The sequence below is a fragment of the Naumovozyma castellii genome, chromosome 1 (assembly GCF_000237345.1).
Source record: "Naumovozyma castellii chromosome 1, complete genome".
NCBI classification, from domain to species: Eukaryota; Fungi; Ascomycota; class Saccharomycetes; order Saccharomycetales; family Saccharomycetaceae; genus Naumovozyma; species Naumovozyma castellii.
Window position 1 is genome coordinate 1 of NC_016491.1, and position 26,895 is coordinate 26,895.

A 26,895-nucleotide genomic window follows, 5' to 3' on the forward strand; every position below is an offset into this window, starting at 1 on the left:
ACTTGGTGTAGTTCTGGTACGCCACGGTCAGCTTGTGGTACATGACGTTGGTCCAGGTCCATGGCTCACTCTTCTTGGTGAAGAAGATCTCATCGGCAGTAGAGTCACCGGGGATGGCCCCAGCATGGAGAAACCGGTAGAGAACAGAGTAGGTGGCCAGGGCCCGGATAGAGTCGACCAGCTGGCGAAAGGAGTTCAAGGTGTGGAGAGCTGGGTACGCCACGGAGGTGTCCTGCCAGTTGTAGCAGCAGATGCGCACCAAAAGGTACCACAGTTCGTTGTCAGAGCCCGGTAGCAGCTTGAAAGTGAACCACGAGGCGATGGCATCAATGGACTTGGGCGGACTCTGTTCATGTTCGCAGGTAAAGTCCTCGGCAAAGGAGAGTTGTGGGAACACCTCCGCCAGAAACAGAAAGGCAGACCCCATGGAGCTGTACTTCTGGGATGGTGGGGATCTGCAGGTCCTTGGGGAAGGTCTCCCCGTAGCCTGGACGGTGGAACGAGGACAGGTACGGACGGCGGTGGTACCTGGACCTGACCTCGGAGTAGATGGTGGAGAAGTAGGAGTAGATGTCCTCTGCAAACTGGGCCTTGTACTGCTGGAAGCCGGCCAAGACGGACAGATCGTTCTCGGTGAACACGATCTCACCCACATTCATCTCCTGTTCGAAGAAGGACGAGTCCTTGGAGTGCACAATGTCCCTGTCGACTGTGACGTCGGCGAGCAGGTACTGCGTGGAGTGGGTCTCGTCCCTGAGATAGAGGTACTTGGTGGGCTTGTCCTTGTAGACCACGGGGATGACGGTGTACTCCTGGGAGCAGCGTCTGTGTCTGTCTGGGGTCTTGCTGTTGACGATGCGGAAGCCGTCTGGGGTGGTGTAGAAGAGCCTCTTGGAGGTGGTGCAGACGGAGAAGAGCTGGGAGCTGGGGACGGGGACAAGGTCGGAGCCGGGGAAGGCGGTGTGGTACTCGTCCAGGTCCACCAGGGCGTAGTTGGCCAGCTTGGTGCGCTCCTCCAGCAGGAACAGCTTGCTCTTGGGGTGGAACTTCTTGACAACCTTGCGGACAGAAGCACCCTCCTTTTCAATAGTTAACACGACAAATCCATCGACAACGCTGACGTTATCTGAAATGTAAAACATGGTGGTGGTGGATTTGCGAATGGTTGTTTGGTGGGATGGGAAGGGGAGAGAGTGTGGTTTAAGGGAATAAAATTTGGCCCAGTTATATATTCTGTTTTTCTTCGTTTGTCCCAGAAAAGCGGACGCCATCGCCAGAGAAAAAACAACGCCAAACACGTCCACAGGGGAACGCGGCCACGGCCCAAAGAGGAAAGAACACGAGCTGACGCGTTGGTGCAGTTACGACATGCATGAAAAAGGAAGGTAATATGCTTTTCGTGCTTGAATGTTCAAAACTGAGTGAGCCAGGCTCCTGTGCAAGGTGACAGCTGTGTAAGACTAGAAATACACTGTGACACCGACCATATCTCGACAACTAGCACTCCAACTGACCTTAAACTACAAACGTACACTCTTATACACGCTATCTAAACATATACACACTACCTTCTTTACTTCGACCGTCCCTGCGCTGCTTAACCACTGGCTGTGGGTGCTGGGTTTCCGTCTACCTACCGTCGCCCAAGTCACCTCCGCCGCACAGGCCGACCTCCAGACTTGAAAATCCGAGTGGTGGATGTTTTTTCCCACTCCCTCCGAGGCGCCCGACCACCTGCTGTTTCTCAGAAAAGTTCGCGGGGGAGTGCCCATACGGCGGCCGAAGTCAGTCGAGTGTTTTTCACCTATCAGCGAGGCGCACCTCAGGGATATCGTTTTTCGGCCGGGCGTCCAATCCTTTTTTTGATTGAGCTATCATAATGGTGTTGATTTGAATCATAAGCGTTATCACTATCCACAAGATTATCATCTTCTTTAGTCGCTTCAAAGTTTTCGATATCACGTACTGCTATTGGTATTTTCTATGGGCTGCCAAATAAATTTCAGTGAATCCTTGCATAAAAATCACCCAATATACTGTTAAGAATCGATCGACAAACTAAGACATAATGAACCAAATAAAATGTTGTATGTTGATCTAAAACTTTGTTCAGACGTTTAGAGTGTTTTGAATTTGAGTATGTTGTGTAGCTTTCAGTAGCATCAAAGAAAATGTTTCTGTCATTACTGGCGTATTTTAAAATTTGTGAATCTGGGAATCGGTAAGGACCACCCGATGCAAAATAAATCATCCACATTAGACAAATTCCCATATCATCAGTAGCGTGTTTAATTTGTTGTTTAACCTTTCCACATTTTTTATTATCCCCACTTGTTGGGTAAGAACTAAATTTGAGATTAGTTCTGGTAAAAACAAGTCGATTAAGGAACTTATGGTTAACTGCACTTTCTTCCAAGCATAGTCCTTTAGTGTACAATATTTTTTATCACCTCTGCCGGTGCCTGCACACTCACATCAGTTTTCTCTATTAAATCTAAATTGGAATAATATCTATGTACCATGTCTTCGTGAATCATTTGGATATTCTGTCTTGGAAACATCAAGCCACTTAAGATTTAGAAGACCATAACTTGTAGTCATCTTGAGGCTTGAGCAAACGAGCTGAATACTTTTTCTCTAGATATAGTGACGTCGTCATAGAAGGGTGGACGATGTCTACTGAGGGTTTCATAAATATCGCGTTAATTAGAAACAATGATTTGTCCAAGCTAATATACAAAAGAAGCTTAAATATATAGAACAAAGATGATCGGATAAGCAAATAGACTATGAATTGGTTTAATATAATGATATAAGCGATTAATTGAGGAAAAAAATGAAATGAAAATACTGACTTATTTTTTCTTGTCAATTGTTCAATCATGACATGCCTCGATACGAAAGGTAGCCACTTTTTCATGGAAGACTGGTGGCTCGTGTCTCCAGTGATTTCTCCTGGAAAGATCTGAAACACTTTCTGCTTTCTTGGAAGCAAATGCTCAATTACTAAAGACACAAATTAGTCTTTTATAACTGTGATATTAATTTCGTAATAAACAGAAACAAAAGCTAACCCAACGATGACAACAAAATAATGTAACCACTTGAAAGTAAAACTCACAGCATCTAGGTTGTTAGTTCTTCCACATAATATTATAGTGTATTTGAGCAACAAAATGGTTTGATATCCCAATGATATGAGGGAAATATTAGATGGTAGATGATGACCCTTCAAGTTAGAACACCATAAAACGATTTCAATAAAAAAGATAAACATATAAATTTCATATCTTATAAGGGCGGCTTCGTCGCTTGACATTAACATATTTGCACGGTGCATGAAAAATTCTTTCCATGACAAATTCGAAGGTTGTGATTGTGAATGTGCAGATGAAGGGGGTGGTAGAGGTGATTGTGAAGACTGTAGTAAAGGTTGTAGTGAAGCCGAATGTGAAGAGGGTGAAGAGGAAGATAAAGACGAATGTGAGTTTTTAGTACTAGATGTAGAAGATTTAGGTGGAGGTGAATTTACAATACCAGATAGTGATAGTGGTGGTTGCAAGTTGCTTAACTCAAAACTATCACCACTATTGTTTGCGCTTTTATCAATCTCCTGGCTTTTTTGAAGATTTGTATCTGACATTGTTTTCAATTCCTAGCTCTATTAGAATACCCTTACTTTGGGGCCAATAGATGAATAGCAATGGTGAGATAAAAGATTCCATTTCAGTCACTTATATATCCAGTACATTGGCACTTCTGGCAGAGGTTTAATACACCATAAAAAATAATAATAGTAAATTCTAACCTTATTGGTGGGTTGTATAAAAAAAGGGGAGAGTTTTACCTTTTTCTAGAATCGAATACCAATTTTCGATTTGAAGTGGGCAGGTCTTCCGTTTGGATGTGCGTTCTCTTGAATTTTTTCTAAGCTTTCGTGCCGCACCATTGTTCCATACCAAGTTTACTCATATCTTCAAAAGAAATCCCAAGACTTGAGTAATGTTACATGACTTCTATAAGTCTCTAACCTTTGGCGAGCTACATTGAAATCGTTGGTTTCTATAAAAGTAATATAGAACAAACATAACTTTTCAGAGTACAGAAAGCGAAAGAAAAATCAGAAAGGAAAGATTACCATTTAATTATTATCCGATACTCTCCATGAACTTTATTGATGTGCCCCCTCCCTACTCGTTAGTCGAAGAAACGGAAGAAGGTGAAGAAAACACTTACACTACAAACAGTGTTAGAGTTTATTTGAGTAACTGGCTTGCTAATCGTCGCGAGGAGTTAACTTTTTATCCAGTCTTGACTCCGCTTGCCTTTCTTTTATTATTACTTGCCGTTATTCCAAATTTTTTCTTTTATGTATTCTACTACGTGGATCATGATTCAACTGGTATTGTGCATACTTGTATTACATTTCTAATTCTATCATCACAGTGGTACGTAACGATTGTACTAACTGTATGGCTTGTTTTCTTCAATTCCGACAAGTTTCCGGCAGGGTTTTACATATATACCTACCTTTTTTTGTTAATTTGTAGTTGGGTTGATGCGTTTGGTACTGCTCTTATTTACTCAAACAAATAAATCTGGACCTACCTGCAAAGATTGGCTTACCATGACGGCTAAACGATTTAAAACGGATACTGATCATATGACGGTTTCAAATACTGGATATAAGAGGATATTCATCATGAAGCAGCCCATTCTATTCTCAAGCCAAGATTCAAAATTTGATCTTTATTTGGTGCCGCTTTTCTTAAGGAATTCACGATGTTTTTTTTCAATGTTAATGCTAAGACCCCCAACCAAACTCAGTAATAAGTATGCAAACTAAAAGTTCGGGAACCATATAAAATAAAGATCACTGATAAACTCGGTCTTTATGGGCTTTTTATATAGAATAACAATAAATTAAAGTAATTTCTTCGTTTAATTCTGATATTCCAACTTAAGGTTATTTAACATTAGGTTCTTCACCATACATTAGACCCAAGTGCTCAACCTTGCACTCATTTTACTCCTGGAAATCTCGGACTATATTAAACCTATCATTTAATGCAGTTTCCTCGGTTATATTAACAGCATCTTCTCCCAGCATTGCACTCATAGCATCTGCAGCTTCAGTCTCGCTGCAAAAAATTATAATCTTCAGTTTTGAATCTACCAGAATTCCAAATATCTTTTAACATTACGTACACTTTTTACCAACGTACCATAGCCAGATTGCTCCTTCCAAAACTTTTTATACACATTTTTTAATGGAACCTCAATTACCAGATTGTGGTAATATATACACTCAGATATGCCTAATAATATTACGTTCAAAATTAAGGATTTTTTGTATGTCCAGATGTTTCATCAATGTTTTGACCTCATTATGCGATTCGACAGAGGTAAATATCGGTATTTTGAAAAACCGATTTCAGCTGACGTTATCTATCATGGTGAATTTTTGAAAGCTTAATCCATCACATGATCTGATAACACAATTTCCAAAAGAACAGTTAAGCATGGTTGACCCAGACACGGTAAATATTTTGGAGGGCCGCTTTTAAAAGATAAACGAATGACTGTGAAGGGTATGCCATTATTCCTGTTCCTTCTTGATGACTTTGAATTAATTTTAAACCACCTATAATCTTGGCGATAGAATTTGTATGTGAATGGTTTGCATATGCTTGAAAAGTAATTCGGACTTAAATGGGATAAGGCCTGTGTCTGGATGGTTATCTCTAAGATCTTTGGTATTAATTGCATTTCGTGAACAACCTTACATCTAGTATATTGGACCATAACATGATCTGAAATGGTCAAATATTTGACAGACTCGCTTCCATCGACTTCTCGAACTAGGACGTGATCGAATCCAATGTTCAAGGTCCAACCTAATGGAGTCCAGTATAATGACACAGTCTCGAATTGAATAATGAATGAGTGACTATTCAACTTCAACACACCAAGAAAAAAAAAAAAAAATTCACTCCGAGATTTTGCTTTCTTAATAATGCACCTGAAGTCACTTCAAGACACTTAACATGTCAAAAGCAAAATCCAATGACAAACCAGCGTGCTATCCTTTACACCCACGCTGAATTTACAAGACCAATTGTCCCTGACTGTCTACTGAGATACTTCAAGTTGGATATTGATAATGTTGAAATTACCGACGATTGGGAAAGGTTTTGCCAAAGATTTCCTGTTAGAACTGTCCCCTCCCTAATTACCGCCGACGGCCATAAATATTTTGAACAGCTGGCTGTTAATCATTATTTAATCAGGAAAAGTGGCCAAAAGGAGGAAATTGAGCAACTCTTGGGATCTAGCGATAATTACGCTCTCCAAAGTGAAATAATAATGATTTGTTCCTTCTGTACTTCTGATTTTCTAAATGCATTGTGCTACTACTGCTTGCACGACTTAAAAACAATACCAATTGATGATGCAACGATGCGGAATGCTCAAAAGAAGTTGGAAACCATGTATCCATTGTTCGAGGAGAAGTTAGCGAAACATAAATATCTAACAGGTGATGCGATTACCTTGGCCGATTTAGTTAGTGCCTCGAGTTTCACACTTGGCTTCCATTCAATGTTTGATAAGGAATGGAGGGACCGGCACCATCTGCTAGCTAAATGGTACGATAACATGATCCACTCAAATTACATGGCTTACCACTATAGAGACTTCACTTATGTTGATAAGGCCCACAAAATTGTTGAGCAGCCATTACCTGCTGATATTAAATAATTTTTATTACAACTTTGCACAAATAGTATAAAACATTGAAGACGAAGTAACTACCCCTGTGCTTTTAATTGTTGACGGAAAATGCTGTACTGTCTTTTGGTATCCTAATTAAATAAAGTATAAAAAGTACTTTATTATTATATATTTCTCTTACTCAACATCTTTTTGCGTTGGCATTGTTTTAAGAGACTGTCGCTATCTTACCATAAAATACATATATTTTTTTTTGGTAGCTACTAGCTCACATCTTTGAAACTTCACATCTTGAATCTAATGTAACAAAATAGAAAAGCTCACCGATACATTTTTGTAAATTAATGGATACTGCTCAACCATTTAACCGTTTTACAAAGCTCAATCATACTCTTATAAACGCATAAATTAATTTGTTGATATATAAAATTATTTGATCTTTTTATTTACTCTCAATGCAAACTGTATTACATTGTCCTATAGATTGTATTGATCGTTACTGTTCTTGAAGTGGTGGTTGTACCTGTCCAAGGGAAAGTCTCGTATCTAGTTGTATGAACGACCTCAGAATTGTAGACTGTCACTGTTACGAGACTATATATTGTCTCTGTTAGCGTATCATATTCTGTAGTAATTTCGGTAACTATATTTTCGGATGAAGATGAATTTTGTGAAGAAGTAACTGCTGTGGATGTTATTGAAGACCTTCCTGAAACGGATGAACTTGATGGAACTAATGAACTGGTGGCAACCGATGATGGCTCATTTGAAGTTTCAAAACTGGAGGAAGAGCTACCCGTAGAAGAACTGAAAGAGCTACCTGTAGAAGAACTAGAAGAGCTTAAAACAGGAGTTTCAATGACAATAACAAAATCGGATGTTGGAAGGCCATCTGTACCAGTAATTAAAGTTGTGTAAGTTGTACTTGTTGTTGTTTGTGTCCCATTCCATTTAGTATAGCTCGTCGTAGTGACTAACTTAGGACATAGTTTGCTCAAATCAGAAGAGTTGGCCAAGTACCCAGACCAGTCAGTGTGTGTAGTTCCTGATGGATCAACAAAGGCTGCATTCAATACAGCAGTACCTACACGGTTCAAATATGTGATCTTAATTGGGTAGGCAACACCAGCTTGTAAGGTAAATTTAGCAGTACTAGTACCGGCTCCAGTAACTGTGTACGATTGGAAGATCGCATTAGTAGATACAGATGGAATGTCAACAATACCGCCTGGACAACATTGGAAGTACGTACCAGAATCAAAAAATAGAGCTGCATAGTCATCACTGTTGGTTAATTCAAATGTATAAGTACCAGAAGTCTTAGGAACAAAGAATGAAGTATATTCAGCAACAAAGTTTGTTTCTTGAATTAAGTTACCGTATAACACACCGTAATAGGCAGCGAAAATAGAAGGACTCAAACTGAAGTTGATATTAGTGATGCCACTTGCTGTACCATATAATGGAGCATATGGGTATTCAGAAGTTAAGAATGTTTGATAATCATATCCAGATCCATAAGCTAAACTGTTAAAGTAGTATAATTTGACATTAAATCCACCAGTAGTTGGGGAATTCGTAGGAGCTGCACAACCACTAGATGGTAATACAATTTGAGATGTAGAAGATGGTCGTTCAATAGTAGATGGGAAGGTGTATGGAGGTGGAATAGTATATGTAGATGTTGCCGTGGCCGGATTCCCATTACTCTGTGTGGAGAAGTATTCAATAATTTCAGAGTAAGTAGAACTATCATCAGTTACAGTAGTTATATAGGCATCTGGAAGTGAGAAAGGTGGTGGAATAGTCGAAGTAGTTGTTCTCGTTACTGGCCTACCTCCTGACTGTGTTGAATAGAATGAGACCACTTCAGAGATAGATGATGAGCCACTGACCACAGTTGTTGTATATGGTTTAGGTAGAGAAAATGGTGGTGGAGTTTCAATGACAATGATAACATCAGAAGTTGCAGAACCATCTGCACCAGTGACCAAAGTAGTGAATGTGGTACTAGTAACAGTCTTAGTACCTGTCCACTGGGTATATGATGTAGTGGTGACCAATTTTGGACAAAGTGATGGTAAAGAGCTAGAATCAGCAAGATAACCAGAGAAATCAGTATGTTTAGTTCCTGCTGGATCAGTAAAGGCTAAATTCAAAACACCGGTACCTACACGGTTCAAATAGGTGACCTTAATTGGGTAAGGAACACCAGCTTGTAGCGTAAATTGAGCAGTATTAGTACCAGCACCGATAACACTATAGGCTTGATAAATAGCCATATTTGTAGCTGATGGACTACTATATTGGCCACCTGGACAACATTCAAAATAAGAAGTATCACTGAAGAACAATGCAGCATAATCATCACTACCACTTAACTGGAAAGTATAAGTACCGGTTGTAGGTGGAACAAAGAAACTAGTGAATTCAGCGGAGAAGGAGACTTCATTAATAACCATCCCAAACAAGGACCCCCAGTAACCTAAAAAGATACTTGGATTGATACTGAAATTAATGTTGGTATAACCTGAAGTAGACCCGTATTTGGAAAAGGAACTATACGTTGATGTTAAAAATGTTTGGAAGTTGTAAGAGCCATCAACATAGGTGTATAGATTTATGTTGAAAGAACCCGAAGTGCTTACCTTAGCAGTAGGTGGCGTACAACCATTCGTTGGGACCACTACTGTGCTAGTAGAACTACTCTGTACACTTGAAATGACGGATACTGGTGGTGGAATTGTAAGAGTAGAAGTTGCAGTCATTTGAGCCCCATTACTATTTGTTGTAGAATAAAATTCAACAACCCCTGAAATGGTGGAACCATCTGTTGTGACTGTTGTTAAATAAGCAGGTGGTGTAGAAAATGGTGGTGGAATGGTAGAAACCTTGGTAACCGTTATGGCGTTTGTACCACTACTGGAAGATAAGAATGAAAACACCTCTGAAATAGTAGACCCACCTACAACTTGCGTCGTTGTGTATGGTGATGGTAAGGAGAATGGTAGAGTTTCCACTATTATAACTCTATCGGCAGTTGGGCTACCATCTGTACCAGTAACAATCTTTGTGGTTGTTGTTGTGGAAGTCTTAGCACCAGTCCATTGGCTTGTAGTAGTTATTGGAACATATGGGAATGTTGGACATTGGGCTTGAATTTCATTTGGACTTGCAATGTAACCTTTCCAATCTGTATGAGTAGTACCTGCAGGATCGATAAAGGCTGCATTTAAAATAGCGGCACCTTGCGTATTAACTGCTGTTATCTTGATTGGATATGGAACACCTGCTTGTAAGTCGACAGCTACGGTGGCAGCAGCAGAATTATACGATTGGAACAAAGCCACATTATATGTGAAATAAGTATTAACTGTCTTTTGTGGACAACATTGTGCAGTAGCTGTAGTACTGAACAAAATAGCAGCATCGTCATCAGAGCTAGTTAATTGGAAAGTATAAGTACCAGTAGTTGAAGGAACAAAGAACCCTGATGCTTCAACGACAAGAGTATTTGCATAGACACTGGTCCCATAGATGGTAGCATAACCGAAAAGGTTTGGACTGACATTGTAATTTATATTAGTTAGTCCTGTCTTTGTGGTTTGAACGATACCAGCTTGGTATTGACTTGGAGTGGATAAGTATGTTTTGAAATCTGTGACCAAAAGAGCACTATAATAGTATACGGTAACGTTGAAACCAGCAGCACCTGTAGCACTCTTTGCAGTCACACAGATGTCAGATGCTTGTGCATGGACCCTTGTTGTCCAAAATGACAAAGTCCAAAGAAGTATGGATAGATAATTGAAGATGTATGATACACCTCCATTATCAAGTTTAGAAAAACGCATTTCTTAAAAGTAATAATTAGATAATTGAGTGAGTATTCTTTCACCTATTAATCCCTTCGTTGACTGAAAAAAATTTTGATATGGTTATTTAAGACAATAGGAGATCTAAAATTTCAACAGGGTTTCAAGTGGGAGTTTCTCTTTATATAAGGGACCTCTTTTCCTTAAGAGAATAGATGGGACGCATCTGCATATAAAATCCATGCAGCATGTTTCCCACTTCATAACGTAGGTTTTGCATAATTTGGGAACCTTAAAAGAAGGTGGTGGAGGGACTGATAAAGTTTTTTCATTTTAGAGAAGGCACCTCCACCTAAGGGCAGGATTATTTTGTCTCGAGAGGGAATCTAGCTGGAATCCACACCCTACTGATTTGCATTGCAGGGACAATCGAATGCCACGAGAGGTCAACGACGAGAGTGAAGGAATAATCTCATGATGATCGCGGCATTGATATGCATGGTTGCAACCAACACTTGCCCAGAGAAATCCCGCAGCGCTTCAGAGGCACAGACTCAAACCCCATTACATAATCGGTAAATCCCAAGAATTTCCGGCCGGGTAACCCTGCACGGTGTTTTCCTGTCAAATCCGTCCTACTGCATATTTCAGGTATCAACATTTGGCATCTAACAAGGGTCGTGCAAGCACTTTCGAGGATCGGCAGCAGGGTTTCCTCAAAGGGATAGTCGCATAGATCCGGGTAGATTGGGAAATCCGCCGAGGGCTGCGGCACACTCTGTGACCCCCTGATCTTGTCTGGGATGGGAAAACCCGTGTTCGGAAATAAGCTCAGCTAGACGTAAACTCATTGATTGTGGAACCATCTTAAGATACCCCTACGACACATTCTTCACTTGACGTTTAATGACGGGTTTTATCGCTATACCCAATCCGGTATCTTAATGGAGGAAATAATACACTATCAAGCCTGGAAGGCACCTCTAAAGTCAATGTTCAACTAAGGATTATGAAAATCTTTTCTGTAACAATAGAAGCTCATTCCTCGAATTTTTCGATAAGGAAAGCACGTGTATGGAAGATTTCTTAATCATTATTCTAGGTACTTGCACATCTTATTACGCTGCCAACAGGGGTCAGGCAGATCCTTTCTAATTCATGTAAGTGGAACTCTAGAAAACGCTTGGCAAATTGATGACCCCAACCAGGTCATGCCACATTTCTATTTGCATGTGCTGTTTAGGTACACATTATGTAAGTGGCATAATCTTAGAATTTTAACTAACGATAATCTCTGTTCCACAGTCACTATTCATCTTAACAAAATAGATTATTTGTTCTTATGCGTTCATAATGTACTCTATATAATTGATTTTTTATCATATAATGCCCTTGAAACGGCTTTTAGATAAAAGAATATCTTAGTTGAAGCCACATTATTTAAGTGCCCTTCTTTGGTGTCAGATTCCATTGCGATAGAATGAGTTGTAAAGTTTTACACAAAGTAACATCTGCAGAAACGTTACACTGTTAACGTACACCATTTTAATAGAAAACAAACCCCCGAAGCCATGCGCCATTATCTTGTAGTTGTCATTTTGTTCAACACTAAGAGATAACTTATGGCTAACTAGCTTCTATATAAGGACGTCCAAGAAAAAAACGAGCAAAGCCGTATCGATGGTTCTGAATTAAAGTCACTATATAAACGACCATATGCTAGCAGTCAATTTCCTAATTTTTATATTACAAACAAGCATTGTTGTCCATATTTATATCGAAAGAGAGAGTTTCGCCTGCCCCGAAATTCCGAAGAGTTGAACTATCTTTACAATTCTCTAAACTCTGATAGTTTCATCCCTAATAAACAATCATGGTATTATACTAGTTTGTTTCGTTTCGTATCATATTGTATCGTATGTTTGTCCTTGTTAAATATCGTGTTCTTCGACATCAAATCGTTCTGGAATGGAAGCCGAAACATTATTTTTTTGTATTCAATGTTAACCGAGTTCTTGTCAGTCTGCAGAATCGATTGATAGGTGTAATCCATCTGAGCAAAGTACACGACACCATTTTTTGGTATTGATTATCTCATGCAATGGAGAGTTTGTTAAGTGTCCCATCGATTGTTTTTGAAATTGCCCGTAACTTAGACACTGTGGACTATTTGAACTTTAGACGGATCAATAAACTAGTTTACCAAACTCAACTAAATCCAGCAATCGACGTTAATATATGGAATGAAAAATTGACCCTAATGGGTCTTAAGCATGTGTCTTCTTTGAAAACACCCTTAGATATAAAATCATCAAATCTTGACCTGTTGGATTTATTCCAAACGTTCAAAGAATTTGATGATGAAAATTCACGATTAATCTTCTCCATATTCTTTAAAGCATACAATAAGATGATAATAAAACTTCTCAATAATAAATATGCAAAATTCTTCCCGAGCAAATATGAAAACGATCCATTGAACCAGGCAAAAATTTTAACTTTTTTGGAGATATACAATAAATCTAGTGCAAAATGTGATTTTAGTCGATTTACCAAAGTGCAAACTAATTTAAACATTCTTAGAGAAATATTTGTCAATTCCATATTACAAGAAATGGAAACCAGTTACCAATTGAAAGATTATACCAAGACAGCAAGTTTTGTTAAAATTTTACTCGTATCACATGAAGAAAATAATGCCATAGAGTTTTTCAATTCTAAAGTTGAATTTCCAAATGTTCAGGACATTGTACTACCAACAAAGGATCAACTTGTAACGAAAGATGAAGAAGGAAATTTTTGTTTGGCATCCGAAATACTTGATCCACTTATATTTGTCCCCTTTAGAGATTTTCTTAATGAAAAGATTGAACTCATTGATGTTTTATTTGGGGATCAATATCCAGTAGTATTACAATTTATTGAAACGTTCATCCAACAAACTTTGTTGGAATTATTTGATAAAATATATTCACAAGATAATGATAATGATGATACCTTATTTTTGAGAACGTTCCCTCAATTTTACTTTAAAGTAATAGAAAAATTATGCAAAGAATTGAAAAATTCCGTTAATGGTGGTTCAAATTTTCATATAATTGTTGAAAAATTCTTAAATGTCTATATGGAACCCAAAATATTGAATTATTTGAGTTTATACCCGGAATACTATAAAAAATATCTTATATCTCAATTCGATACTTACGAAGAGGAAGTAGCTTCAAATGAAATTAAGCAAAATGAAGAAATTTTCAATGCAATTAAGAATCAAAATGAGCAATTATTGAACCAAGGTGAACATCATGATTCCAATAAAATTGACTTTTTAAGTTCATTTACGAAAATCTTTAAATTAAATGATAGTAGCCGTGCGCAATTACAGAATACAAAGGAACAAATAAATTTGGCTTATAACCTTAATCTCATTACCACTAATTTACAAAATATCAAGAATCTTATTAATCTTCCCCTATGTTACAAAATTGTGGAGATTACTCGTGAAAAAATAGATGAAATGCATAAATTTAGCTCAATTGAAACCTTGAACAAAACTGTTATTCAAAAATGTCAAGAATTATTTAAAATATTAGTGACCCAATTAAGTTCAAAACACATAAAACCTGCCTTCCAGAAGGCTACTTCTTTGCTGGAGGAATACAATCCTAATGATCTTCAAACTATCGAAATTAATGTGGATCTAAATTCAAAATTGAAGCCACTTGTACAATTTACGGAACTTATCAATATGGGTGATATCATATTGCAAATGATTTCTATCTTTTACAAGAATGAATTGTTGAACAAAAAAATCATTGATAAGAATAAAGATTTTTTAAATGATGTTGTTCAATGTAAAAAGACATTTGAAACTACAATTGATGATTATGTGGCAGATGGGTTGAATATTGGTATTAATAAATTGATGGATGAAATCATATTTGTATTTAACACAGTTCAAATTCCGGACGATTTCAATCCTGCAAAATCAAAATCTGGGGCCAAGGATATTCGACCAAGTAAATGTGCCGTTCGAATAATAGATTTATTAGCTAATCATTGTTTTCTTTTGAATGGTGCCACGGATAAAGGAACAGTTGATGTTTATCAACAAGAAATTGGAGAACGGTTTTTCAATGAAGTTGTCAAAAATATTAAAAAAAACATAATCTCCACAGATGGAGCAATATCACTAATATGTGATCTTAATTGCTATTATGATTTTATTGCATACAAGTTGAAACAAAAAAGTATAATTCCATTATTTGCAGCATTAAAAAATGTTGGTCAGTTGTATCTGATTTCTGGGAAAGATTCAAAAGAGTTAGGAAAAATGCTTTCTGATGTAGGTAAGTTCAATGGAATATTTTCTCAAGAAGAGGTGTACGAATTCGTTCAACGAAGAAGCGATTGGATTCGGGTAAAGAGAGATGTTGAGAAGGTTATGTATGGCTTGGGTATGAAAGACTGTAATATTATGTAAGTATCTGATATAAAATATACACTTTTCTGGAAGTCAAACAATTTTTAAGTAATATTAAAATCTTATTATATCGGCGTAGAACAGTAATGCTTTTATTTATTCTTTTTTATTGTTTTAATTTTAAATTTTCTGTCTTGGTAAATGAAAAAATAAATAAGTTTTTCTCTATTTTTATACTACACTAAAACAGAGTAATTTCTAATAGCAAATTGAGTGCATTAAATTGGAAACTATTACCATACCGATTAAGAGATTTGGTTTGTTCAAGAAAAATTTTTCCGACACCTAGTCATTAGTATATGAATGATAAGATCATAAAATGTCATTTTACAAATTAGGGGAGAAGCAATCAACATATCCGCTCCACCCTGTGTCGCGAAGATATACTGAACAACAACACTCTGACAGAATAACATTGAACATTGACTTTTCATACTTAACTAATCTAATAAGAATGAGAGAACAAGCTCATACATTCTTCTTGGTCTCGTCTATAATGAGATTTTTGCTTCGCGAATTTTACGCGCGTAAAATCGGGATAGAGTAGCGTTAACAGAATGAAGCCAACCTAAAGAAGACAGATATTCATAACGAGCAGCTCATTCCAGAATTGCCACATCAATATCAATCTAACAGACCATTCCTCGAACTGGAACTGGAAATGGATTTTATTCAATTGTTGGAAAAATCAGGATCAAAAAGACATGATTTTTTTACCTGGCTAATAAAGAATATCGAACAATTGAACGAATCTGAGGATGAGAAGTCAGTTCAGGAAGCCCTTCAAATACACGAGAATTTAAACAATTTCATCAGATATCTAACAACAACTAATGACAGTTCTGAATACGGATCTCATTATATATATATCAGATATTCCCAATTATATACGTCCTGTCTGATAAAGATTCAAGAGGAATACTCGGGAAAAATATTTGATTCAGCTGAATTAATGACAAATATTCTATCAGAGCAAGACGTTTCATTAGAAGAGGTTGAAGGAAGCAATGATAAAAAGAAAAAGAAAAAGAAAACCGCATCAAAAACCACAAATCTGTATACGCCGGCAAAAGATCTTGCATGTACAATTGGTACGCAACTATTCGAGAGCTTTGGAAACCAATTGACTTCTCTCACCCCTCTTTTACTTTCGGCAATCTTCAAGAATCTGAAGAAAGTACTCGAAAAACGGAAGTATCACCATGCCACTTACATGACTACACTAATACAGTTACTAAATGCTATTTTGAGAAACGCAGGGGAATCCATTTTAGATTCCACATACGCTACAAAATTAAGTAAACTAAGCAAATCTGTGTTTGATGCAATATACTTGGAAGGTGAAGAATTCCCAGTCAATTTTATTTCTTCCATTATTGAGGTTTGGCAGTTCTATTTTTTGCAAGATTCATACATCAAAGAACACCAACAAGATCTTTCAGACGCTTTACTTAAGAGATTCTCGGAAGGAGAATTAGGAATATTTGGGTTTTCAAACGATGAAACACGTTTATTTACAGCAAAGTCTGTCGCTGAAATATTGTTTCAGTACTACACAGTGAAACGAGTGTTCAGTCTGGAAGAAGTTATGGATTTCTACTGTCGATTATTTTCAAAAGCTCTGACAAGAGATGTCAAAACTGGGTGTTTTGAGTCTATTATTCATTTTATTGGATTATGTTCAATAACCGACCGTAACTTTCTCACAGAGACAAAGTACCTAGATATCATTCGATCATTAGGTGATATATTTGACTCTAAAAATACAAAAGATTTACCAGTAAGTTCCTTAATTCAGAACCTCCAATTTTTTAGACATATGCATACAATAATCTTGCCAACTATAGGAGAAGCAACTGAAATGAAAATTCTCTTCAAATTATTCACATCCCCACATGAAAAATCAAATGATAGTGACCAAAGCCTTAGCTTGGAAAGTGACAACCAATGGTTAACTCTTTTGAAACTTGAGTTGACGAAATTATTATTTGAGAATTTATCTTCATCCTTTGGAAGCGATGAAGACATTGTAAATCAGATAAGGGCTAAATTACTAGCGCTAGCGACGTCTGATAATTACACAATTCGATTATATGCAAACACTGTGTTTAAACCATTTTTAAAAATGTTCCCTGAATATATTACAGAGGTTATTGAACATTCATTGGATGTCTTATCCACTAACTTCAAAAAAAAAGAAAAGTTTGCATTTTCAAGTAACCATGGACATGCCTTGCTTATTGCCAATTTAATTGATGTTGCTGATGATGACTATGTGTCTTATGAATTAATTATGAAGATAACAGTCTTCGCAACTTCCTTTGTGAAAAACAATACTACATCTACTTCAGCGCATTTATATTACAAGGGTTTAATCTGTTGGATTTTACTTATTGGTTTAATGAATTATAAGGACGAGCAATACCTCATTATGCAAACATCACAACTGTTCTTATTTTGGAAAGTTCTATTGACACATACCTTTAGCTACCACAATGAGGACGAACTTTATAAGAATTTGGAAATAAGAAATCATGCGTTAACATGCCTATTAACATATCTCAACAACATCCAGATCAGTTTTGATACTGCAAAACAGATTTCCTACCTTTTAACAAAGTGTTCGAATTTTAATCATTCAGTTGCTTTGAAATCCAAAAATGTCGATACAGCTTTGTTAATGAACGAAAATCGAATTCTGCAAGTTTATCTTAAAATACAGATGCACATTAAACAGGATTTTAATAGTTCTTTATTAATATTACTTATGAAAAACTTTTCTGATCCAAATTTACATACCAAAACCTCACACTCTGTTTTAGCTACTATAGCGAAACCTCACCGAAAAAGTGGGGCTGCTGGCGCTAATGAAGGAAAAAATATTGAAAAGACACTCGATTATTTATTACGCCAGGATGATGATTTTGCATACGGACTATCAAGCAAAATAAGCAAGACAGGTATATCTCGCATAAATATAAATGGAACTAAGGTTCCAATATCAAAAATGAGTGGAAATTGGCCTAACTCTGACATTTATTGGTATTCTATACTGGAGGAGGAAGTTGTGAAACCCATCCAGTCAATTTTATCTTTAGATTCCCTCGTCTTATTATACGCTTCACACAGATATTCTTACAATCAACAATATGCACCTAAGATTACCACTTCTTTAATAGATTCCTCAATGGAACTGTTTTCTTCGGTTTTCCCATATTTGAATAGTAAAATACAGTATTCTGTGATTGAGAATTTGAATTTATCGATGTTTACGAAAATGACAACACCTTTACGAAGTGTGGCCATTGCAGCAAATGTCTGTGTCGCTCTTCTTAATACATTTAAAGTGATGCAAAAAGAGGAAATAGCTTTAGAGGCGTCTGTCGGTAATTTACTTTTAGAGTCAATTAGAAAAATGGGATTCTTTAATGATACCTATTTAACGACGCTAAAATCCGAATGCGTGGGCCTCTTAACATACTCTATTAGTTTGGGTTTAACCGAGGAAGAAAAGGTAGATTTTATAACCGAACAAACGAACATCTACATTAAGAATGTCGTAGATATCGAGGAACCTTATTCAAGGATTTTTCATGCACTTTCTATGGCTTCCGTATTTAAATATAACTCAAAAATAACCCACTTCGGTTCTATATTTGATGTTATATTAGCCCTAATAAAGGACCCGCACCCAATTGTCCATTCGTGGTCCTTGAAAGCAATGCATGTACTATTAGAAAAACATCTTGTTATCGACGTTACAACAGCCTCTACTTTACTGCTCACGTTGGATGGCATAATATCTAACCAAGATTTTGGATTATATGGGTCGTCGACCCTTCGATACAATTATAATAAAGACTTCAATTCGTATGCAGCTATTGGACATATCGTGAAAACTCTGACCGAGACTGCTGGCCCCAATATGGAAGATTTAAATACATCTGCTGTCGAAAGTTTTAAGAATATTACCATCAGTCAATTAACGTCTTCAGATATCAATTGCCAAATGTTAGCTCTTTCAATCTATGAAAATCTGGCGACATTTAAAATGAACAATTTAATAGTTCACTCTTTATTCATTCAGCTAACAGAAAATATGTTGAAAGCGGCAGTGATTACAGGTTTTGGTTCTTCATATTTTAATTCTATATTTTCTCCAAGTAATGAATTATTTCCACAAACTTCCAGTGTAAAGAGTACCTTCCATATCTTTAAGCTTTTTACACAATTACTGAGATTAGAGAGGGGGGACCTTTTTGTCGATAGATTCAATACTTATAGTTGGATATACCTTGGAATATATCCAACCTCAGTCGCCATAACAGATTATTTTTTCCAGTGGCTTGCTTACAACATGGACAAGGAATCCCAGTGGTTCGATAACTTGTACAAATTCTTTAACGTTTCTCGAGATAATCTTTTGCAACCATTCTACAATGATAAGAAATTGCTACGAGCATCCAAAAATATACAGACTAAAAAAGAATCTGAAATTAAAGGAGAAGAGGAAGAATCCATCACACATAATGTTGGGGCATCCAATGAAGTAACTTTGCATAATCAATCAGATGGTGTAAATTGGTTAGCAAAAGAAACAATTTTGAGATTAATAATCTATGCGTCTACTGAAACAAATGCCAAGCAGAATTTTTTCAATCTTTCCAAGCAAAGAATTCCAAAACTGATACAGATTTCCGTCAAGGCGTCCACACTAAGGTTAAAGTCTATGAAAGCTCTCGGCCTTGGCGTTTTGACCATTTTGCTGAAACAATACTCATGTGTGTTGGACTCCGATGACTCTGATTATTCGGTTCTAGAACAGCAGGAAGCTCAAATAACTGGTGCTCTCATGCCAGCTTTCGACAGAGGCACTTCACCTGATGTAATTGTATCGGCTGTAACTGTTGCAGCTGAAATACTAGTATCAAATATAGCCCCACCAAACAGACTGAGGCGCATATCTCAGTTATTAATTACACTATTAAATAGTTTCAGTGATGTTGGTTCAATTATGCGTGTCGGAAACATTAAAATCACCACACACAAGGCTAAAAGGAAAATAGAATTATCTGTCTTGAATGCATGGGCGACAATCGTCCATACATCCGTTTCGTCAACAAGAATTGAACTTTTGGAAGAAACGAAGCAATACTGGAAACTTTTAGTACCATTATGGATTATATCATTACGTGAATATATGATTGTTAAATACGAAAATATTGGAGAAGTCAAGCAAAAGAAGTTATTAACTGAGGATCGTATGATAAGTCTCAATGAACTACACATTGAATTATATGAAACTGTATGGCTAAATTTTGTTCAAGCGTTAAGCTGTGTCTTAGCCCTTGATAAAACAATAATGCTAGAATCACTGGAGAAGGATGAGTTAGAGGGATTTATTTTTATCCTCCTGGCTCAATGCTTAGAAGCGATCATTAAAAATATAGATGATCATCAGAACAGAATAAAGATATTACCGGCTTTACATGATGTTTTAAGTTGTGGTTTACCAATGCCTTCATTATTTAATGATGATATCAACACTGAAATTGTTACAATTCTGGATCGCTTAATATCCACAGGAACCACAGAGGAAAAGTTACTGCTGGTGAAGATCATTGATGATCTTATTAAAGGATATACTAGCGAAAGATTGACACAAGAAGCGTTTCTTCAAGACATCGATAAACTTTACGAACTTCTAAGACTCCTCATGAATATAATATCAGATTTATTACCCATTATAAGCTACAACAAAGATGACAACGAAATATCAGATATTGCAAACCTCAGCCATGGAGATCTTATGTTACTTAAACAAACATTTACAATTTTTGAATTGAATATTCGCTACTTTGATGACCTATTCAAATACGATCTTTATGCCTGCTTATTATATATATCTGGGAAAATATATCAGAGCGGTTCATGTGATAATATCATTCCAATAATATTGCCTACTTTAAAAGCAGTATGTGAAGATATATTGATATCTGATTCTGGTCATGTTCTAATCCACATTTTCTATAGGTCCATCAGGAATAATATTTTTAGCGTTATTAAGAAAGAAAACGCCCTCGCCACAATTTTAATTTTGTTAGCCAACGGCTATATGGGGTTTGATGCAACCGATATTATTACCATCACAAAACTCCTATTGTCTGGACTTTCAGAGGAAGGAACAAAACTGATAGTTTTTCAAGGTTTAAAAAATATAATTGAAAACAAAAATAGTAATGCTTTTGGCCAAAGTATCATGTTCAACATTATAAAAGCATTTTATAATGATTCCTTGACTTATAACTTCGAAACGGGTGTTAAAGAGATATTAGAACTGCTTTTGATAATAGCGAAAATGAATGTCGATCTAAAATCTACAAGAGTTAAATCATTGTATGCTATTGTTATGATTATTATACTCTCGCTGCCTACTACCTCCAACTGTCGAGATTTTGCCAACAAGATTCTCCTCAGTTTGGTTACCCTTGATTCCCCTACCTTTAAAATTACCCTAGAAGAAGTATTGACTACATCTCAGAAAGAGAATATCGAGAACATGATCAAAGAAAACATATCTGTCAATAATACGGAACCTGCCAATAAAGAATTAGAGCTCCGGAGTTTTGCTTGATTCGTTTGCAATCTATTTCAATGAATATAGGTAGTAACACCGGCATTTGAGACGTTATGCTTGTTACGTGGGCGGCTAACATATCCGCGTTGTTGACAAAATGGAAAGTTTTCATAGGTTGAAAAAATGTTACCTACGCTTGATCGCGATGGGTTTCTAGAGTTCTTCAATTTCTACTACGTTAATATGTAGCACTATATGTACGTAAACTATATATATACCTAATTAATAAGGCAAACTCAATTCTTTTAACATGGGGTCTAGAGGATTATTGACGGGTTTGCTGGGTTTGGGTACCGGGTCTGGGCTGACATTTTATTTACTTACTAAGTTATCATCAAAACAAACACCTGAATTAAACACAGCAACAGTAGTAAGCAATATCAAGGGAGAACATTTAGTAAGTGCAAAGATAAACCCGAATGGATTTTTCAAATATGGTTTTCCAGGTCCAAAGCATGACTTACAAAACAGAGGCGAGTTTATTTCTTGTTATGATAGACAGACCAGAAACCCATATTGGGTTCTTGAACATATGACACCAGAATCGCTTTCGATGCGAAATGCTGATAGGAAAAATTCATACTTCAAGGAAGATGAAGCAATCCCCGATACATTCAGAGCCATGTTGAAGGATTACTTTAGGTCAGGATATGATAGAGGACATCTTGCAGCTGCAGCAGATGCCAAATTTTCTCAAGAAGCAATGGACAATACGTTTTACCTTACGAATATGTGTCCACAAGTTGGTCAAGGATTTAATAGGGATTACTGGGCACATTTAGAATTCTTTTGCCGAGATCTAACCAAAAAATATGGAAGTGTAAGAGTCCTAACTGGACCTCTGTACTTACCAAAAAAAGACCCTACCGATGGAAAGTATAGAGTAAGTTACGAAGTGGTTGGAAACCCTCCAAATATAGCTGTTCCAACACATTTCTTTAAATTAATTGTCACAGAGAAACCTTTAATTGGTTCAAACACGGATACCATATCCGTTGCAGCCTTTGTCCTTCCAAACGAGCCTATTTCCAATGAAACAAAGCTTACTGATTTTGAAATTCCAGTGGATGCACTAGAAAGAAGCACAGGTTTGGAATTGCTAAGAGCCTATCCAACAAATAAGAAGAAAGCGTTATGTAAAGAGGTGAATTGTCAGATTGTTGTGAGAGATTTTTCAAAGAAAGCATTCAAGTCTGGAAATAAACAAATGCTCCCAACAACAGCAACTAAGAAATGAATAATCTTGATTAAAATTGATTTTTATTACCTGCTTTCTGTCTAATCTTAGTCGTATAGATTTGTAGATCCATTAATGCATATATTATTTACAAGATGGAATTAGTCTATTTAATTGAATATTTAATAAATCGCTTCCCATGCGTGGATAGAATATTATCAAAGTTTGTGTTACTCTCAAAGTTATTCCTCCTAACTTGATGTTTTAAAGTAAGATTCCAATGCGCTTTTAATCCCTTGCTCGATATCCCAGTTTTATATAATTCAGAACAACACCATAGGAAAATGTCTTTCTGTCTTTGTTGAATAGCTACCATTGCAATATTTTTTAAGATGATAGAATTATTTCCTTTTGTTATTTTTAATTTGACGTTCTGCGGATTTGGGTTACTAAACGGATTGACATCTATCTCCATATATGAAATCTCGGACTTCTGACAATTCAAGTAAACATATTTGGCAACGACTAAATTGGAAACGTCAAATATATTCTTATCCTTTGAATCATTCTTATTAGCACTAGTCTGATTCACTATTTTTGTATTTTTTTCATCACCAGTTATTTTTTCTAGATTCAGTAATCGTTTAAAATATAAAGCTGCCACAACATTCCACAATGAACTATGATGCTGTGGATCCTGGGAGTGGGCCTTAGATAATAAATCATTTATTATAGAACTTGCATTCTTAGTAAAAATTCTTTTTTTAGCAATTTGCCAGTCTATAAGTTTGTTTATTATTATTCCATATGATAACAGCGCATTCTTTTGTGGAATACTATTAACGAGTTTTAAGGCTCTCGCTATGTTTTCCAATTTTTCAGTGTTCAAAAAATATGACACAAGTGCTACATAGTTTTCTTGAGAATGATCACCGAATTTCTCATTTATTTGTTTCAAAGTTCTGTCTACACCATCGGCATCATTAAATTGTAGATGCATTTTTAATAAGGAGGACAAACATCTCCTTGTAAACCAAATAATTTGATAATTTTCGGTTAATGTATATTTGTTTATATCTTCCATTAATGTTTTGGTGGAATTTAATGAACGAATGGTGGTGCAATAATCTATGATGCTAGGAAGTAATAATGGATCATTGCAATAGAATTGAGGTGATAATCGGCTTAACATTTCCTTACACACCATTCTATAACTTCTATTTTGGGTGCAAGATTTGAATATCATATACAAGATCCCTCTTCCATGATCTTCTAAATTAGAGTAATGGTCTTTTATCTTTAGCCAAGTAAAGAATATACCCGTTGGATTATTGATTTTATAATTCTCAGATATTAATTTATAAGCTGTCCGTATTTGATCATCTCGTAGCTTACCATTCAACAAAAAAGTAGAATCCAGTATTCTCTCCATAGCTCGATGAGAAAGAACTGGAGAATTCCCTATCGATAATGCTTTGTTTGTGAAAATAGATGTTTGCCGTGAAGTTAACACCAGAGATTCATGCCTTGTTTCAAATAGTTGTGATAATTCTAGGTATTTTATAATATAGATATGATCATATAATGGATTAGCAAATGAAAGGGCTGATATTATCTTTGCAGCATATTCTTTGTCTAGTTTTTCGGATGGATAAAGTTTGTAATACAGTAGAAAGAGATCAGCTGCGATTACCACATCACTAGAACGCAATGAATCATCCACACACCAATGTAAGACTTGTAACTGATTTGTAAAAATGGGTTTTGAAGATATTAAGGAATCTTTTAATTGTTGTACCAATTTCAAATTATCTCTACAATGGAATATCATTTCTCTTCTATAAAGACCTCTTGATGTCGATGATTCTTTGCAAGTATCAGTAATAAATGTCAGGAAGGTATTAAAGTCGATATTGTCAATTATTGTACTTGCAGTCGGGTCTTTAGCACTGAGATACCAATCAGGGAAACTTTTCCAATAGTCTCTAAACTCCTTCTTAAACTCAGCATCTAAGGGTTTCCTTAGTTGGATAGAGTTTACTAACTGTGATTTTATCTTCGGGAATGGTAATTTGATTGAGTCGTTGGTGACTAAAGTTCTAGTTAATCGAACCCTGAATCCTCGGCTAATAGCGGTACCAAGGTGATTATACCTCAAATGATACTGAAACATAGAGGCGTCCCTTTCAAAAAGATGGACGATCTGTTTTGATACTTGTCTGGGAGGTGCAAATATGCTTTCCAGGGAGGATGATGTCTCTAAGCTTTCCTTTGATTAACGTTTTCTTAAAGTTTTCAAGTTTGTTCTTCAATGCTGTTGGTCGCTTTATTTGTTACAATTTCCTAGATAGTCAAAATTCGAAAAAGTAACTCCTACCGTGTCAAACCTTTATACAGTTCATAATAAGAGCCTTAAATAGGTCGAAGAATATATCTTCTATCAAGATTTATAAACATTTGATTTATTTTAGGCTATAATCCATAAGGGAAGTAGGCAGTATCTCTTCTTCAAAGTAATGGACGGCCCCACCATAATATCTGCAGAGCATATTTCCCGATCTCCTCCATCTGTCCTATTTGATCAATGACTAAAAAGCCCCTACCAGCCATTACACAAGAGAGACTTAACGTTTACGGTCAATTATTTATCAAGAATTCGAGAAATCCAAAGATTACATAAGCAGAAAGAAAAATTTCCATCAAACAATAAAGTGAAACAAAATTCACTTTTCTTTCATGATAGTCGCTTTTGAAGATCTATTTGTTTTTCAGTACCATACCAGCACATCGACCATCATCTCTATATATTAGGTTTTGAACCTAACTGTTGTTGTTTTGTGTGTCTGTCTGTCCTTATCATCAAATTTAAAGAACTAAAGGAAAGTAAAAGTATTAGTCATTCGCTCAATACTTAAAGTCACTCGTTTTAAACATAGCCTTTCCTTTCGATGATGGCAGATACACAACAACATGCGCCACTTTATTTAACCCATGCAGCAAAAGGGCATAGACACAGGAGATCTCTAGCAATCGCTGGCGATTTTGATTTCTTACCAAACCATCATGCTAATATTTACACCAGAAGAAAGTCAATTGAGAGTAAGACAAGATATAAATCTGGCATTCCCGAGCCTATTATTAATCTAGATGATATTCTTACGACACAATCTGAGAATATTGACCACAAGAGATCTGATTCTGCACCTGCTGAATTAGATTTTGTCATGTTGAAATCAGTCTTAAGATTCGATGAGGGAATATCAGATTCTGATAGCACAAAGATACCGGAGGAGGAAGAAGAAGACGAAGAAGATGAAAAATGTGAGAACTTTAAAAGTAGTGATTCCGAATTTTTGTCAGGTCTAGCACCTGCAGTGGAATCTGCTAACATTACATTACCAAGTAAGAATGATATCTCAAAATTAAATGTTTTGAAAATCAATAAACAGAAGGAGAGATATAGTAACTATTCGAAGCAATGGTTCCAAAACTTACCAGCTCCAAATACAGAGAGTTCTGGTAAGGCTAGTCCATTAGCTTTGTCAGTATCATCATCACCTAGAATCAATCATCTTCGCAGAAAATCTGTTACTTATCATTCGGGTCGTCGTAGGAGTTTCAAATATAATGATAAGACACCCTCTTTTGTTAAATCGAGAAGTATGAATTCATTTGATTTTAAGAGTCAAGTATATGATGTTTTAGATAATGAAGTAACACATATATCATCAAATGAAGAACAGAAAACGAGAGTAAATGATATTGATGGACTTGTCACATCAATTGAACGTAGCTTACCTGTCATTCAGGTAACTATGAGTAAAACTGAGACAGGTTCATTTTCCATGGCATCTGATAAGTTGCATATAAACGATGCAAGAATCATTAAAAGGCAACCTTTTAAGTTCAAATGTCTATTAAAGAAAGTCATAAAGAAACTAGATGACTTGCTCTAGAAGATAGCGAGGAATCAATGTAAAATATAGATTCATGATAGAAACGAAACAAAACAACAAATAAATAAATGTAACATTAATAAAACAAAACTCTTTCT

General features: G+C 36.2%; 10 protein-coding genes across 10 annotated transcripts; 5 read left to right on the plus strand and 5 right to left on the minus strand.

Annotated features, from left to right (window-relative positions):
- Window positions 1-350: 350 nt before the first annotated feature.
- On the minus strand, window positions 351-1,271 carry NCAS0A00100 (uncharacterized protein; the record flags this gene model as incomplete). The annotated part of the gene is made up of 1 exon (XM_003672913.1): window positions 351-1,271. The coding sequence occupies one exon, from the start codon at window positions 1,269-1,271 to the stop codon at window positions 351-353; it is 921 nt and encodes a 306-aa protein (XP_003672961.1).
- Window positions 1,272-2,002: 731 nt separating this feature from the next.
- NCAS0A00110 (uncharacterized protein) lies at window positions 2,003-2,272 on the minus strand (the record flags this gene model as incomplete). The annotated part of the gene is made up of 1 exon (XM_003672914.1): window positions 2,003-2,272. The coding sequence occupies one exon, from the start codon at window positions 2,270-2,272 to the stop codon at window positions 2,003-2,005; it is 270 nt and encodes an 89-aa protein (XP_003672962.1).
- A 747-nt stretch (window positions 2,273-3,019) lies between these two features.
- Window positions 3,020-3,643, minus strand: NCAS0A00120 (uncharacterized protein; the record flags this gene model as incomplete). The annotated part of the gene is made up of 1 exon (XM_003672915.1): window positions 3,020-3,643. The coding sequence occupies one exon, from the start codon at window positions 3,641-3,643 to the stop codon at window positions 3,020-3,022; it is 624 nt and encodes a 207-aa protein (XP_003672963.1).
- Window positions 3,644-6,066: 2,423 nt separating this feature from the next.
- On the plus strand, window positions 6,067-6,759 carry NCAS0A00130 (uncharacterized protein; the record flags this gene model as incomplete). The annotated part of the gene is made up of 1 exon (XM_003672916.1): window positions 6,067-6,759. One exon carries the CDS (start codon window positions 6,067-6,069, stop codon window positions 6,757-6,759), a length of 693 nt encoding a protein of 230 aa, XP_003672964.1.
- A 440-nt stretch (window positions 6,760-7,199) lies between these two features.
- NCAS0A00140 (uncharacterized protein) lies at window positions 7,200-10,586 on the minus strand (the record flags this gene model as incomplete). Its single annotated transcript, XM_003672917.1, has 1 exon — window positions 7,200-10,586. The coding sequence occupies one exon, from the start codon at window positions 10,584-10,586 to the stop codon at window positions 7,200-7,202; it is 3,387 nt and encodes a 1,128-aa protein (XP_003672965.1).
- A 2,062-nt stretch (window positions 10,587-12,648) lies between these two features.
- On the plus strand, window positions 12,649-15,027 carry RCY1 (Rcy1p; the record flags this gene model as incomplete). The annotated part of the gene is made up of 1 exon (XM_003672918.1): window positions 12,649-15,027. One exon carries the CDS (start codon window positions 12,649-12,651, stop codon window positions 15,025-15,027), a length of 2,379 nt encoding a protein of 792 aa, XP_003672966.1.
- Window positions 15,028-15,688: 661 nt separating this feature from the next.
- Window positions 15,689-21,661, plus strand: LAA1 (AP-1 complex accessory protein LAA1; the record flags this gene model as incomplete). Its single annotated transcript, XM_003672919.1, has 1 exon — window positions 15,689-21,661. One exon carries the CDS (start codon window positions 15,689-15,691, stop codon window positions 21,659-21,661), a length of 5,973 nt encoding a protein of 1,990 aa, XP_003672967.1.
- A 253-nt stretch (window positions 21,662-21,914) lies between these two features.
- NUC1 (ribonuclease) lies at window positions 21,915-22,901 on the plus strand (the record flags this gene model as incomplete). The annotated part of the gene is made up of 1 exon (XM_003672920.1): window positions 21,915-22,901. One exon carries the CDS (start codon window positions 21,915-21,917, stop codon window positions 22,899-22,901), a length of 987 nt encoding a protein of 328 aa, XP_003672968.1.
- A 106-nt stretch (window positions 22,902-23,007) lies between these two features.
- Window positions 23,008-25,014, minus strand: CBP1 (Cbp1p; the record flags this gene model as incomplete). Its single annotated transcript, XM_003672921.1, has 1 exon — window positions 23,008-25,014. The coding sequence occupies one exon, from the start codon at window positions 25,012-25,014 to the stop codon at window positions 23,008-23,010; it is 2,007 nt and encodes a 668-aa protein (XP_003672969.1).
- Window positions 25,015-25,789: 775 nt separating this feature from the next.
- On the plus strand, window positions 25,790-26,797 carry HLR1 (Hlr1p; the record flags this gene model as incomplete). The annotated part of the gene is made up of 1 exon (XM_003672922.1): window positions 25,790-26,797. The coding sequence occupies one exon, from the start codon at window positions 25,790-25,792 to the stop codon at window positions 26,795-26,797; it is 1,008 nt and encodes a 335-aa protein (XP_003672970.1).
- Window positions 26,798-26,895: the final 98 nt, after the last annotated feature.